This window comes from Euprymna scolopes, chromosome 7, assembly GCF_053919585.1.
Source record: "Euprymna scolopes isolate OS-2025 chromosome 7, ASM5391958v1, whole genome shotgun sequence".
NCBI classification, from domain to species: Eukaryota; Metazoa; Mollusca; class Cephalopoda; order Sepiida; family Sepiolidae; genus Euprymna; species Euprymna scolopes.
The window spans coordinates 25,503,908-25,520,330 of NC_136488.1; the positions used below are offsets into that span (position 1 = coordinate 25,503,908).

Genomic DNA, 16,423 nt, shown 5'->3' on the forward strand with positions numbered 1-16,423 from the left:
CAGTTGCCCGGTAGGTTCCATTCCTAATTTTACGGGATACATGTTGTTGAATTCTTCCATCTAACGTTAATGTCGTTCGACCCAAGTAACTACTTGGGTCGAACGCAACCACATTCAAAATTGTAAATAACATTACTTTTATGGTGTGGGGGGGGGGTAGAACGTCTTTTCGAGAAGATGGAAATAAAGTTCTCGTAGAGAAAACAACACGCACATTGGCAGCAAAATAACATCCATGAACTGCTGAACTTATTTGTTTGGCAAATTTCTCACTTACCCTACCTAACCAAGGCAAACAAAGATAAATTGGACATTTGGCTACTATATTCTCTTTAATTCAAGAGAATTCAGCCAATTTCATTTGAATAGTTGACCTAATCACATCAAGGGGGTACCCATTTTTGGATAAAGTATCCGTAATTATTTCCAATTCCTCATCTAATTTTAATTTGGAACAAATCATAAGGGCACGATGTGTTAGGGTCCAAATTAGATTTATCTTACGTTTTTTGAGGCAAAATGAATCCCAACGAGTGTACAAACCTGTAAATGTTGGTTTACGGTATATAGATGTATGGTAACTAGATGGCGTTTTTGTTATCAATACATCAAGGAAGGCTATGGTTTAATCGCACTCTCCCTCATAGGTGTACTTCACCGCGGGATGCATTCCATTGAGTAAGGAGAAAAAGGTGTTAGCTTTCGTTTGGTTATTAAATAAACAGAATGTGTCATCAACATATCGGAAGTACACCAATAGCTTTATGGGTCCAGATAGTAATCGCTCTTCATGGAACCCCACAAAAATATTCACCATGGTCGGTCCAAGTACTGACCCCATGGCAACACCATCTTTTTGCCGGTACATAATATTGTTGAAACTAAATTCCACAGATGTCGTGGCAAGTTTCATAAGTTCAATAAAGATGTGTTCAGGAATAGGAGGCGGTGATATCCGGCCATGATATAGAAAATCTGCACGGATATCTATAGTTTCCAAAACAGGGACACAAATAAAAAGGTTGCTAATATCATAGGAGCACATAAATCTATTAACAACCTTAGACTTTACAATAAAATCAGCAAAATAAAATGAATCTTTAAGACAATATTTACTATAATGTTGTAAAACAGGTTGTAAAATGTCAAAGATCCATTTTGAGACCTTGTGTTGCGATGACCCTACCATGGAGAGAATGGGCCTTAATGGGAAATCCGCTTTATGGGTTTTAGGGATACCATATAGCCTTGGGCGGATAGATCCAGAGGGTCTTATCTCACTAGATACGTTCTTCGGAAGTACACCATTTTTGACCTACTTGACCAGTTTCTTTTGAAATTTGGTTTCCAAGGAGGCGGGGGAATCATGAGTTGCGACAGGGCCCAATTTTTCAAATTTGTCTTTGTCATCTAGTATTATCGACATTTTGTCAACATACTCATGATGGTTCAGTATAACCACCCCTGACCCTTTATCTGGTCTAGTAATAACTAATGATGGGTCTTGTCGCAGAGTTTTAATAACTGCCAAATGCTCCTTGCGCCATTTAAACTCAGAATGCGACACTGGTGTACTGGCGTAACTGTGAGTAAGGTCATTCAATTTTGCCTTGGGATCCCTAGTTTTGATTTCAGAGACTGGTGCAAGTCTCTCCGCTTGGGCATTTAGGATTTCAAACTCCGAAAACACCTCTTCTCGTTTAACACCGGGCAAAGGAATACAAAAATCTAACCCATGATCAAGTACCATTAATTCTGAAGGTGACAAGTCATGGGAAGATAAATTAAGTACGTTACTTCCAATATTTGGGTTAGTAGTACACCCAAATTTTTTATATATTAAGTGTTGCAATTTGTTATTTGATTTAAGAACTAATTTTTTAATATCTATTGAACGTGATTAATCTCTAGGTATTCGTCCATAACGCTGTTTTATTTTAATCGTTTTCCCACTTTTTTTTTCTCCCCGTACATTGAATAAAACGCCATTTTAATCGCTTTCATTCTTTATTTTAAAAATTCCCTCGATACAGCTTTGAGAAGCGAGGGTCGAAACCGGTCAGCTGGCTCCCCATTCCTTTTTCTTTCCTCTCCTGTTCCCCCTTCATTCCCACCTTTTTGGAGAGAATATATATATATTTATATATATACAAATTTACTTTTAATCATGAATCGTAAAAGTCTTCCCTTCCTAATTGCAATATTTAAATTTTGTATCTCTAAAAACATCATGAAATATATATATAATATATATAATATATATATATAATATATATATAATATATATAACTATTTCATTTATTCACATAAAATTACTATACGATAGTATAGATTTATGCGTAAACTTTAAGTATTTACTTCAAAAGTGCTCAATACGTAGGTAGAGCTAGTTAGTAATTTATAAAATATATATGGCGATTAAGCTACACTGAATATTCTGCGTTTCATCCAACTATAGGATTCGTCAGGCTTATGCGCATAAGCCTGACGAATCCTATAGTTGGATGAAACGCAGAATATTCAGTGTAGCTTAATCGCCATATATATTTTATAAATTACTATAATATATATATATAATATATATAATATATATATAATATATATATAATATATATAATATATATAATATATATATAATATATATGTATAATATATAATATATATATATATATTTTTCTTTTAACTTTATATATAAACGGAAGTGGAAAGACTTAAAAACTCGACGATGTTTGTTTCGCCCATTTATGGTGTCTCTTTTCACTATCGTTATGATGAGAGTAAAAGTGTACATACACTAGCACACCGAGATACGGTGGTCCTAGCATACGTTTTTCTTTCAGGTTATGATGTGAAATACAATGTTTTCTTTTCACCCCTTGGTTACGGTATTTGCCCCGCCTTATGGTGTTATTTATAATGTCATTTGATTATATACTGTACTGTATTTTGATACTAATTTTATTGCCGTACCCAGGGGTTCTTTTGTAGTCAAGTCACCCTTATTGGTCTGTTTGCGATGGATCGTATACTTCAATTCGTTATTATTATTTATTAAATGGCTATCAAGAAATGATATCTATCTATTTTCTTCTTTTTTATACGTGAAATTTATAGTGGGCTCAATTTTATTTAATTTCATTTCTATTTTGGATGACTTAGGGAGGAAAATCAACATATCGTCGATCGTATCTAAAGTATTTTGCATTTTTAGGCAATCTGTATATAAACTCGAGAAATAGACATGCTAAGACTCCACTGCGGGGGTTGCCTATTGGTAGGCCAAACTTCTGTTTGTAGTAAAATTTGTCGAAGGTGAAGTATGTTATGTCGACGCATAAATTTATGATGTTAATTACGTTATCTATTAGAAACGGGAAGATAATGTTTATTTCCTTGAGATGTTTTGAAAGTAGGTTGAAGCATTTTGGGGTTGGAATATTGGTATATAGAGATTCGATATCAAGATTGTTCATAGTTTTGTTAGTTAGGTTGAGGTTTTTTATTTCGGTGAGTAAGTCACCGGAATTTCTAATATGGGATGAGCTGACTGCCTAATAATGGAGTTAATAATTTTGCAATAGTCCATGCAATTTTATGGGTAGCAGTGCCAATGCCTGAAATAATGGGACGGATTGGGATATTGTTTTTGTGGGTCTTTGGTAGACAGTATAAAATGGGGATTTGGTGATGGTATTCGATGTATTATGACCAGGTTTTGTTATTATTTATTAATTTCTTGTATGTTTTATTAAATATGTCTGTTTCTTTTTGTATTATCTCAGAGTTAGTTCTTTCGTAGATGTTTTATTCTTGTAAGAGTTTAAATATTTAATCTTTATATTCAGACATTTTCATTACAAATTAGAAAAGCATTTCATCCAAGGTATGAAAATTGTTAAACAAAATGTTTTTACTATAGACTTTAAAAATAAAGGTACAAGATTCAATTTGAAATTTATTTATCTTCAAAGTGCACTTTTATAAATTTTACAAAGTAAGGTATAAAAATTTAATTTAAATTGAATCAAAAAAATTACCTTGGATTTATTTTATGCAATGTACATTCTGTTGCACTTTAAAAAAAACATTGAAAATTTTATATCTATATCATTAATTGCTAGATGAAAGATAATGTTTTTAAATTGTCCCTTTTATGCTCGTACATTCTCTTGTGGAGATTGGGTTGTGTTTCGTCAATGCGTACCTGTTCACAGTCACGGCAGGGTATGGAGCATATGCCCGCTTTAATCTTGAAATTAGATTTAGGTTTATGGATTATATCTCTGATTGTTGAGGAGGCTATTTCATATATTTCAATACCTATTTGGTTTATTTATTATATGGCGTTGTTTTTATTATTGGTAGGTAGGATAATACTTCTGTTAAGTGCTTTTTTTAATTATGTGGCTGTCTTGATTGATTTTGCAAATACAACAATTCTAAAAAAAAAACACAATAAATCTACACATCATTTGATGGAATCCGACCTTATCTCCTCCCACCCCGCCTAATGTAATCAAACAAGGGAAAGGATTTTTTTTAAATATTTCTTCACACTTATGTAAAATAATTATCCATGAAAATAATTTAGACACTGATTAATGTTTTTTTCTTAGCACATATGGTATATACACATGTGAATATGTATAATATACTGTCCCCCCCGCCTCCCTCTATATATGCTCTTGATTAATCTTCTAGCCAGCGAGCATTTTACACTTTTACTCTTGAAAAAGTCTGCAGTAAACTTGCAAAACGTCATCGATTTTTAGATCTTTCCACCACTGTTTTTATCATATCGTTGGATTTTTTATCCTATTTTTATAATTCACACACACACACACACACACACACACACACACACACACACACACACACACACACACACACACACACACACACACACATATATATATTCGGTAAAACTGGTAATTAGTAAAAACCTGAAGAGAGTGATCAATACAATTGCAGACTAAATATGTGTTTTATTTTTTTAAACATGGTCCAACATCCGAAACATATGTAACCAAACAGATAAAACGGTAATAAAAAATAAAACATATATATATATATATATATATATATATATATATATATATATATATATATATATATATAAGAAAAAATCAACCAAAGTGCTTGACTGTAGAAACAAGTATAGAATCTGTTTTTGTGTTTTAAGACATCGAGCCACTTGATATAAGGAGCTAAAAATATAATACTACTCCAAGATGAAAATATCTAGGCAGCAATAAGTGTTAGATAGATTCCAGTGGAGAAAATATCTATTTAATAGTACTAGCGAATCCAAGGATAAGAAACGGGGTACTTTTGAATGGACTATTAAGTGCATGGTATGTAAATAAAAGAAAGCACACAAATACACACATACACAGCACATATACATAGAGAAAGCACACACAAACGCAAAACACACGCACACACACACAGATCTATAAAAGTAAGAATTTGTATGTGTGAGAGAAGACAACTCTCAACCTATATACTCAACAAATTTTTATCGACTTGAAATTTAGTATATAGGGTATTCAGACACATGGAAAAGTTTTCAATCGGTTTTCATCCAGAAAAAAGGCTACTAATAGAAAAATTGGTACTTGGAGGTCATCGGATTTTTATCTGTTTGTCAATTGTTTCATGACTGCACATACGCGGATTGTTCACATGACAGATTACTTATGTTAAGAATAAGTAGGTTTGGAAACACTTTATAAAGACCGTGGCAAGCTGGCCTAATGGTTATCGTACTTGACTCATTGTCTTTAGGTTGTGGTTTCGATCTCAGCTCGAGTATTTTTTTTAACTTAACAGAAGTGAACTGTTTAGGAAAAACATAGTACTCGTATGCACATGTCTCAGTTTCTTTCTGTTTTTATTTTTTTTGTTTTTTACTCTGTTTATTTTAAAGAAATCTAACGTTACATTTAATACCGGGCAGCGCCGTGTACATCTGCTAGTTATAAAATATATATGGCGATTAAGCTACACAGAATATTCCGCATTTCATTCACGCTAGAATTCATTAGCCTTATGCGAGGATTTTTGGTTATTTCGCGTTTTTATATACGCACCTCCTTCTATTGAGTTTTTTGTTAGCCAATCAGCTTTCTAGTTTCTACCGCACCCTTCGAGGCAGGCAGATATCGTAGAAGCTGACGAAGAATATAGGGTGCGGTAGAAACTAGAAAGCTGATTGGCTAACAAAAAACTCAATAGAAGGTGCGTATATAAAAACGCGAGATAACCAAAAAATCTTCGTATAAGCCTGATGAATCCTAGTGTGGATGAAACGCGGAATATTCTCTGTAGCTTAATCGCCATATATATTTTATAACTTACTACCTAGCTCTACTTACGTATTGAGCACTGTTGAAGTACATACTTAAAGTTTACACATAAATCTATACTTTCGTATATTTATTTATATGATTAAATGAAGTATGTATATATATATATATATATATATATATATATATATATATATATATATATATATATATATATATATATATATCGAGTGTGAAGGACTGAAGGATTTAGTGGCATTGTTGTCATATTTGTACATACCTTTGTCAGTATCCTGCATTTTTTCATCTTTTTTTTTTTCAGAAATTTTTAACTCTGCAGATTATTTTCTCTAAAGAAGAATGTCCGATAAAGTCCAGAGAGCACCATGCCTAATTCTTTTCTTGTTCGTTCAAAATCAATAACAAACGATTACACTACAATCAAATCTTGTGAAAACGGCGAGGCAGAGACCGTAGAAGATGACGAAGAACCGTTTACATTATCTGCGTCAACGCGAGAGCAAAAACTCCTTTTGTTGGGCGTTTGCCTCTCTGACATGTTCTCGTCGATGTGCCTCTCGGTTATAGCTCCGTTCTTTCCCAAAGAGGTAAGTTGCATATTCCTTTGCTTTTTTAGTGTTCAAACGGCGCTGCAGAGCTGACCTCTTTTTACAAAGCTGAAGATTTTCTGGATATGCGATTCCATCGAACGCCAAAAGGCGACTAGCTTGAATGGTCACCCTTTTTCTTTCTCAGCATCATTAGGATATGCTCTAAACTTTTCACAGGAAGGTGTTAATTCAAATTTTAAGAATGAAAATAGTTTTAAACCCAAAAGTAATAAGCCTATGTCAAATTAATAAACCTTATAAAAACAGTGACCTGGTTAACAATTTCTACTACTGTAAAAAACGAAGAATAATGTAATGTGAAATGTGCTTCCTTCTTTTTTCTTTTTTTTTTTTAATATTTTATTGGTTCGCTTTTGCTTATTTTTCTTTTCTAATTATGTGTCTTTATTCTTTGCTAACGGTACATACTTGGGAGTCTATTTGCTTTTTTGTTTCGTTTCACATATTTTTTACCAAATTATTATTTTTTTTTAAAATAATAATTTTCCATTCGGACTGGATTCTTCAGACATGTTTTAATTTTCATAAAACTCTGACCTTCAGGCGTACCTTGTCGAACTTGGGAATTTTTCTGTCGAACTCCAGAAGAGTGTAACTTACAACTGAATTGTGGATAATACAATACTTGGTAAAATTCAGTTGTAAATTACACTCTTCTGGTGGTTGAAAGTTCAATCCTCAATGCGGGCGACACTCAAAATACAATTGCGAATAGGATTTCTATCTAGTCATGGCTAACAGAACGAGAGCATGCTACACCAATGGGTTAAATAAAGGGTTTCGTTCGAAATTCCGTGCAGATTTTTCAGCTTGACAAAAAGACTCCCCGATTCAACAAGATATACTTGAAGAAGGTCGGGGGTTATATCGACCAAAATATTGTGAAAATAATACTCAAAATTAGAACAGCAGTATGAAGAAGCCAAATAGTACAAATAATCGATTGTTGTCTCAAAAATTCAGAAACGTAAGTATTCTGGAAGTTAAATGTAATTATTACAGTATTGCTTGGTCATTAAATTATTGTCTAAATTGTATTATAAAACTATAACTAATTTTATCAAGGTAATACTATTTTAAACTCTATTTAAAAAAATTATTGGATTAAAATAGTTTCCAATTTTTGTTTTTTACTTGGAAGTCACTACTTACCAAGACCCGAAGGCCACTCAAGGATAAGGATTAATGAATGTAAGGGGGTAGTGTAGTAATCGTTAATGGTGTAGATTGAGTGGAATTTGATTATTTACGAGAACGGCTCAACAGGAACTTGTTTATATTGGACTTGAAAGATATCATGTTATATTCAACCAGGAAGCAGGCCAACGGAACAGTGTTTCACAGGTGGGCAGTTCTGTGAAAAAGTCTTTGTTCATGGAATCTGCATTTAGATTTAGGCACAGATAGAGAATGGGAGAAATTGTTTATGGTGGTTGTTGCTAGTCAAGTGTTTTTGTGAAAGTTTGGCAAGGGGTAACCATAGATTGGTGTTCAGTCAAGCACTTGACATGAAAATAATGATAGACCAGAAAGAGGCTCGCAATGTCTCTTTTTATACATAAGGATATAGTAAAAATTTTAAAGCAAAAAATGACTTTCTATTTGAGAGTTCTGTAGCATTATCTACCCGCCTTTCTACACATACCCACACCAGAGGGCGTTGTCATTTATTTCCCTCTCATGACGGGAAGGTGTGACACAAGGGTCGGAAAATGGAATTGAAGAGCTAGTGTCCTCGAGGAGGAGTACTCTGGGCTGCAAAATAATGTCTAAGCAGCCACATCGGCATTAACCGGCAGATGCACCTCAGATTAGCAATAAACTAACGCCTTTTCAAAGAGAGAAGGCAAATCTTGAGAAAGTGGAACTCCTAGAACTGCACAGGATTAGGATCATACCGTAGTCTACTAAAAAGCTATTTCAGGAATTATGTAGATTTTGTTCAGACCCGAATTATTCCCCTTTATCTGATAGTAAGAGGGCGCTTCAATTCATGATATAAAAAGGAACGTGCAGAAAAATTAATTTTCTTTATTCCAGTCTAGCCTCTGATGAACACACGCACCGGCACATATGTACTACACACACAGATTTCACTGCATGTAAGACATTTCCCTCAATTTATACACGCACACTAGCACACATTCTTTTCAGACTATTTAGCAGTTGAAATTGCAACAAACACAAGCAGGAGCGAATTCTCATGGCTGGAGATTTGAATCCGTTTTCTTCCTGGTTTATCTAATGAGAAGCCAGTTTTCAATCACGTGGCCAAGTGTATAAAACGTAAAACCGGCAACAAACCCTCTCTCTTTATTCTCAACTTTTGCTGACAGCACACTTCTCCATTGGAACGCAACCCCGCTTGAGCTATTTGGCCCCAGGCTAGCATGAATAAAAACATGGCTATTTCCACATGTGATACAGACACACGCACAAATTTTGTTTGTCATGCTACAGGACTGCCCTCATCCATACATGGATACACGCTCCTACTACCAACTTCCACATGTCACCCCTGCTCAGGTGCATGCCATCATAAAAAACCTTGATAGCATGTGGACTCGATCTCATCCCAGCTGTGCTATTAAAAAAGTGCTCAGCTGAAGTAGCTCCAGTTCTCTCCAAACTCTACAACAAATGCCTTAATGAATCTTGCTTTCCGGGCTGTTGGAAAACTGCTTCTGTGGTACCAGTATTCAAGAATTCTGGCGAAAGGACTGACCCATCAAATTATCGCCTCATTAGCCTCCTCCCACTTTTTGCCAAAATATTTGAGATCTTAATTAACCATGCTCTAGTCCATCACCTTACAGATGCTAAACTTCTGACTGACCAATATTATGAATTTAGACAAGCCTGTTCCACAGCAGACATCCTAACTGTAATCTCTGAACGTATATACCATTCACTGGACAAAGCAGGGGAGGGCAGAGCGGTAGCTCTAGATATATCTAAGGCTTTTGAAAAGGTATGGCATGAGGGTCTCGTCAGGAAAATTAGATCATACGGTATCACTGGTAGAATACTTAACATAATTAAATCCTTCTTAGATAAGAGAAAAATCCAGGTTGTCCTCGACGGTCGTACATCTAAACAATATGATATAAATGTGGGTGTGCCCCAGGTGTCTATCCTTGGACCTCTATTGTTCCTGATATTCATAAATGACCTCCCCGACAAAATTGCCTCTGAGATGGGTATATATGCTGATGACACTACACTTTATAACAGGCACGACAGGAAGACGAATGAACACATTTCTAAAGAAATGGCAGAAACACTAGAGGAAGACCTCCAATCTGTAGTGGAATGGGGACAAAAATGGTTGGTCACGTTCAATGCCGCCAAGACTAAACTAGTTTCATTCAATAATTACAAGAAACCTTCTCTACCACCTATAGCAATGGCCAACGACTCTTTATCTGAGAGTACATCTTTCAAACTCCTTGGCCTAACGTTCATAGGAAACATGAGTTGGAACAATTACATTGAAGGCATTGCCAGGGCCGCTGTGAAAAAGGTGAGCTCTCTCTACCGTGCTAGACAACTACTAACACCCGAAAGTATCCTGTACCTCTATAAGGCCACCATTTGCCCATGTATGGAGTATTGCTGTCACATTTGGGCTGGTGCATCTGCTACTAGTCTCTCGCTCCTTGACAAGTTTCAAAAGACAGTCGCAAACCTGATAGGCCCTGAACTGCCATCTAAGCTTCAGCCTCTGTCCCATCGACGAAATGTTGCATCCCTCTACCTGTTCTACAAGTATTTTAGTGGTGAATGCTCTGACGAACTGTAATCACTTGTGCCCCCACAACGTGAGCACCATCGACAAACCCGACAGGCTGCTAAATCCCACCCCCACACTGTAGAGATCCCTAGATGTAAAAGATCTTTCTACTCCAATAGTTTCTTCTCCAGAACCGCTAGACTTTAGAATTCCATTCCAGGTCCCTGCTTCCCCAACAGTACTGACGTGCAGAAGTTCAAGTGTAACGTGAACCGACATCTTGCTGCCCAAATCCCTACATAATACCCCAGTAGTTGTTGCCCCTGATAGTAGCCAAAGTGACAATTTGCCTTGTTTGGGGTGAAAATGTAATAATAAAAAAAACAAAAAAAAACAGATCTGTCTAATATTTAATCTACGTTTCCACACAAGAACATTCTCAGCTAATAACCCGTTTCTCTCTTATATTCTTACTAACGAAGATAACCAATAAAGTTGCCTTTAAATGTTAGAATGAGACTTTTTGTTCATGTCTTCATTTTTAACTAAACTATTATTGTACACATTTGTATAGACAAAATCTCAAAGCAACCCCTGTTAGGTTTGCAAGGAATAATATTTTTTTGCATTTTTTGATACTTGTTCACCCAAAACCAGACATACTGCTACTTGGTACGTAAGAGCTACTAATTGAGATCATGTCTATAGGGGACTATGTAAGGAGATGAGTGAAATGTCGGTTTACATTATCTTTAAACTTCTGCATGTAAGTTAAGTCAGGAAAGAAGAAAACAGGAAGGGAATTCCAAAGTCTAGCAATCTGAGGGAAGAAGCTATTAAAGTAGAACGCTTTCCAGTATCTACGAACCTCTACAGTGAAGGGCTGGGATTTTGCTGCTAAACAGGTTTTTCGGGGATATACACGTTTAGGGGACACAAGTACAATGAGTTCATCAGAGCACATTTCATTAAAATTCTTGTAAAACAGGCACAGGTGTGCAACATTGCAGTGATAGGACAGGGGGTGGAACTTAGTTAACACTACGGGACACATTAGATTGGAGACTCTTTTTGGGGCCATGCCTAAGAGGGAAAGACTAGTGGTGGATGCACCAGCGCAAATGTGGCAACGATTCTCCATGCATGTGCAAATAGTGTCTTTGTAGAGATACAGAATACTGTCAGGTGTGAATCATTTTCTAACACAGTAGCGGGAATCCACCTTCTTTGCATGCATTATTGTTTCCGTGTTGTTCCTTTGTTCCATTTATAAATGCTTGCATTAGAATATGTTTCTAAATTTTAAGTACACTCTCTAACGGAGACCATCTTTATTTTCATAAAATTAAGTATGTTTATATTTTTATATATTTTTATATATTTTTATGTACAAGATTTATTTCTAAAGAAATTAATCGATCATTATGAATTTTGGAACACAGCTGCTAGGTATAAGGAGTCCAAATGTGGACTATATTTAGTTTAATTTATTTTATATAAAAGAGGTAAAAAGACAGGAAGTCCATCTTGAAAATTTTTATACTTTCGCTTTTTTGGGAAATTTTAACAATAGGTATTACTTATCAGTTAATGAATATTTCCTTAATTTCAGTTTCTTTCGAATATTGCAAAAGGTTTTTACACGGTATGATATAGGCATAATATTTCAGATTTGCATTAAATTTTATTTAGAATCATTAAGGCACCAATTAAACAAAAATTTCAATTTCTTTTTAAAAGTCCCATAAGCTTAAAATTTAAATTGTAGATTTTTTGTAGAATGAAAATCATATAATGGATTTTAAACAAAATTAAAATTAGTAGTCTAGACATAAGGTTTAGTATCATTTGTTTAATCTTTGTAAGATGGCATGCAAGTGATGCGAAACTACTCCATTTGAAGAATTAATTTTACTCGTCCTGTGATGGGAATTCTTCTAGTTATATTGGTTACCATATCCAACCTTCAATTCCTCTTTTTTTTTTTTTTCGTTTAATTATTTTTTAAAAAATTTTTTGTTTTAGTTTTATTTTCATAATTTTCAGGCTGAAAAAAGAAATATCAGTGGGTCTTTAAGTGGATGGATCTTTGGCGTCTTTGCATTAACTCGGGTCTTCATGTCACCATTATGTGGGAAAATGGTAAGAAACTTTTTGCTCATCTTATTTTTTTTTTCTTTCTTTTGTTTTTTTTTTGGGGGGGGCGCATTATATTTTTGGCGTGGGGATTGTTTGTGTTTTATTTTTACTTTTATTTATTTATTTATTTTAAAGATACGTATTCTTTAATTCTTCGGTTGGCATTCAGAACCAAGGTTTTCAATATTTATATTTTTAAAACAAGCAGAACACTAGGTACATTATAAGCGAAATTGATGGAGCGTTTATTATTTAGGGAAAATATCTAATGTATTATGTAGTAAGTGTGACGTTCCTGCGACGGGCAACGCCAAGTGACTAGCGAAACAGCGTCACCATAAGACAAGGCAGTCTTGTCACATACGCGAAAATGGAATTAAAGCATGCCATCGGGGTTAGCCAATCAATGACCCTTATTTGTTTGATTGATGTGGGTAAATGGGTTACCCCCTCTCCCAAGCCATGGACAACGACACGTGCTGTCTGGAAGAGTCACTTTTTCTGTTGTCATCGGTCGCCAGAAGGGATAAAAAGAAAATCTTCACGTGCGCTGATGTCATAATTAAAACAAAACAACAATTATGTAATCGTGAATAGAACGACTCCTAAACTGAATGGTACAAGGCCATCAATTGGGAGTACTGAGAACATAAAAAGACGAGGGAGAGAGTGATGGAACAATATTTCAGTCCGAATGGAATTAAAGGAAGGAATTCGTTGCGACTTGAACTGATAAATGCGACTCCCCGCGAGAGCTAGTGAACATGCAAGATCGTCAGATTTCTTTTATTTTGTTTTGAACCAATAATTTCGTTGAACTGATTTTATACTGTAAACCGGACTTACTAAAAGAGACATAACGCCTCATACTTCCTATGAACCATATATATGGATTAGTGATCTTCACGTAGACTTACTCAATAAAACAAATTGGTGTCTCATTGCTCCTCTCTGAAATCTCTCTTTTTAAAAACAAAACAAATTTTGTTTTATATTCGACTAGCGGATGTACCCGGTGTTGGCCGAGTGTTTGGAGGTGTAAAAAAAAACAAAAAAGTGTTAGTAGTCAGGTAGGCTCGAACCCGTGACGTGGAGACATGGAGACGTGAAGACGGAAAAGAAAGTGAAAGAAAATGTGACATTTTACCGCTACGTTACGAGGCCATAGGAAGTGAAAAGCGTTCAAATTTAGCGATATCAATCAAAAAGTTGACTTGTTAAGTGAATACGCAGGTGCAGAAATGAAAGTTGGCTGAAGGCCAGTGCAGCTTTCCGCTGTTTCATTTATTTGTTTCCCCACGATGTTGGGGAAAACCAGCTCCCCACAAAAAGGGAGTGTCCAAATGAATAGCAATTGTCTGATATGAGGGCTTCCCCCCATATTGATCGAAGCTAATTGCTTTTTGGACGTACCCGGCACGAAAGGCCGGGAAGCTACCTTCACTTTTGATGAGTTTCGCTTTTATACGGAAAACACAAACAAACACGTGAGAAGATGGAATAGCGTGAATTTTATAAAAGTCAATCAAAATAAATCTAGAGACGACGTGCGTTTGCAAATCGTAGATATTATAATCTAGGGAGTATATATAAAGTTCTAAAACATAGTAAACCTTTCCCCCAAGAACCCCCTGAATAAAAGCCTTTCTTGGACATACGAAAATGCGTGCGCCACTTTTGCCTTTTATATATGTATAGATGTTTGTTAATCGAATTTAAATGGTTTTGAAATTAACGTATTTATGCAATGTGGTGGATCCACATGCTGTTGATTCCTCCTTATATCTATACTTGACTCACCGAGAAATCCTTCTGACTGAGGAAATCATTGATTGCCATTTTCCGATGTCCTGTAAACTTTATCCTGATGGGTCCTCCTGGTACTGAGAATTTAGAAAGATTTTCTTCTATCATGTTTGCCTTTCTTTCTTTTTGATATCAACTTTCTTGCAGCGCCGTTGAGTTGTTGATTTAAAAAAAAAAAAATAAATAAATAAATAAAAACTATAACCAAAAAATTATAAAACTCAATTCTCTGGGTTTTGTGTCCTCCTTCCCATTTTTTGCTTTGGTTGAACTGTTGTGTTTTCTCCTCACCTGTTATTTTTTACTCTATTATTTAACCGTTTTCATGCGGATATTAGCACTTTAGACCATACCCAACTCGATATCATATGAGGATCCCCCCCCCCATGGGTCTGGTATTTGATGGGATATAGTTGGGTGACATATTTCCGGTGGTGGACTCATCTTCCCTTGACCAAGCTGGAATAGAGCGAAACCTAAATTTTAGTGCTGAGTCCGAGGTTAATCAAAAACACCTGGAACTGGATCTGAGATGTAATGAAAGAAAAATTGTTTATAATTTTTTTATGAATTTAAATGCCTTGTCGGTATCAGATGTTATCTTTCTTTGGGGAAATTGTGTCCTAGAACAGAGTTATGCTCCTTAGTCAAAAAAGAAAAGAAAAAAAAAGCATACGTTCTAAATCGCATGACAAACAAAAGATCCTGTCAGAATTTTTGTATAAACATGTGATCGCGAATTAAAATTAGATTTCGTCTTCAGTTGCTGTTCTGACTAGCGGACTGACATTTCTAACAGAAAATGTAGCTGACGAACTTGCAACAAGCACAGTAGACGGACTTAATTCTTGCGGCTCAAGATTTGAAATCCATTTTCTCCTTGACTTGTCCAATCACAAGCCAGCTCTCAATCACGTGACAAAAAGGCGAAATCGGCAACTCTTCCTTCTCTTTCTCCCTGGCTACTGCTGGCAGCAGACATTCGCTTGGGCCTTTGGCCCCAGGCTAACGTGAGTGCAACAAGCCAACATAGCTATCTTCAAACTCCCACTTATTTCCACATGCGGTACCCACACAAACTTTCTTCATCATGCTACAGAACTGGTCTCGTCGATACACCAACACAAACACAAACACACACACCCATGTAAAACCAAATTGAACACTTTTCTCTCTCTTTCAACAGGCCTATCAGATATCTAATCTATGCCCCCCCCCATCAGAAATTCTTTTCACATAAATTAATTATTTAATTTTCACATTAAATACAAGCGCACATGAACACTGAACTCTCCTACTAACCCGTTTCTCTCTTGTACACGTTACTAACAAAGATAACAAATAAAGTTGTTTATTAAATGTTAAAATGAGACTTCCTTTCGTTGTCTTCATTTTTAACTAAAAAAGGTTTTGCCTCATGCTTAACACATACACTTTTTACCTTCTTTGGAATAGCTTGTGGTTTGTTCCTTTTATGGTAATATAAAATATTTAAGTATATGCTTAATCTATGTATAACACTGTTCGTTTACTGCCTTTATAGTTTGTTGTTAATGAATTAAATGTTTCTGTCATCCACGAATTTTACTTACTGACATGTGCAGCATTGCCACACGATTCTTAGCAACATTCTCTACCCACGCGTTGCTAATTTTGATGGAATAGAATAGTTTCAGAAATTTATATGGTGAAGTGAAAGACACTTTCCTCCTTCTCCTCCTCCTCCTCCTCCTTCTCTTCTTTATCCTCTTCATTCTCCTCCTCCTTTCCTCCTTTTTCACAATTCTTACTCTACTCTTCAATGT

At 35.4% G+C, this 16,423-nt stretch overlaps 1 protein-coding gene across 1 annotated transcript in view; it reads left to right on the top strand.

Annotated features, from left to right (window-relative positions):
- The first annotated feature begins 6,625 nt into the window (after positions 1-6,625).
- Positions 6,626-16,423, top strand: part of LOC145280226 (MFS-type transporter SLC18B1-like) — a 68,012-nt gene continuing 58,214 nt past the window's right edge. Inside the window, exons 1-2 of the mRNA XM_080132010.1 lie at positions 6,626-6,916; positions 12,720-12,815. Of these exons, the coding sequence (XP_079988136.1) occupies positions 6,695-6,916; positions 12,720-12,815 (318 nt within the window). The 5' untranslated portion in view covers positions 6,626-6,694. The remainder of the gene's footprint in view (positions 6,917-12,719; positions 12,816-16,423) is intronic.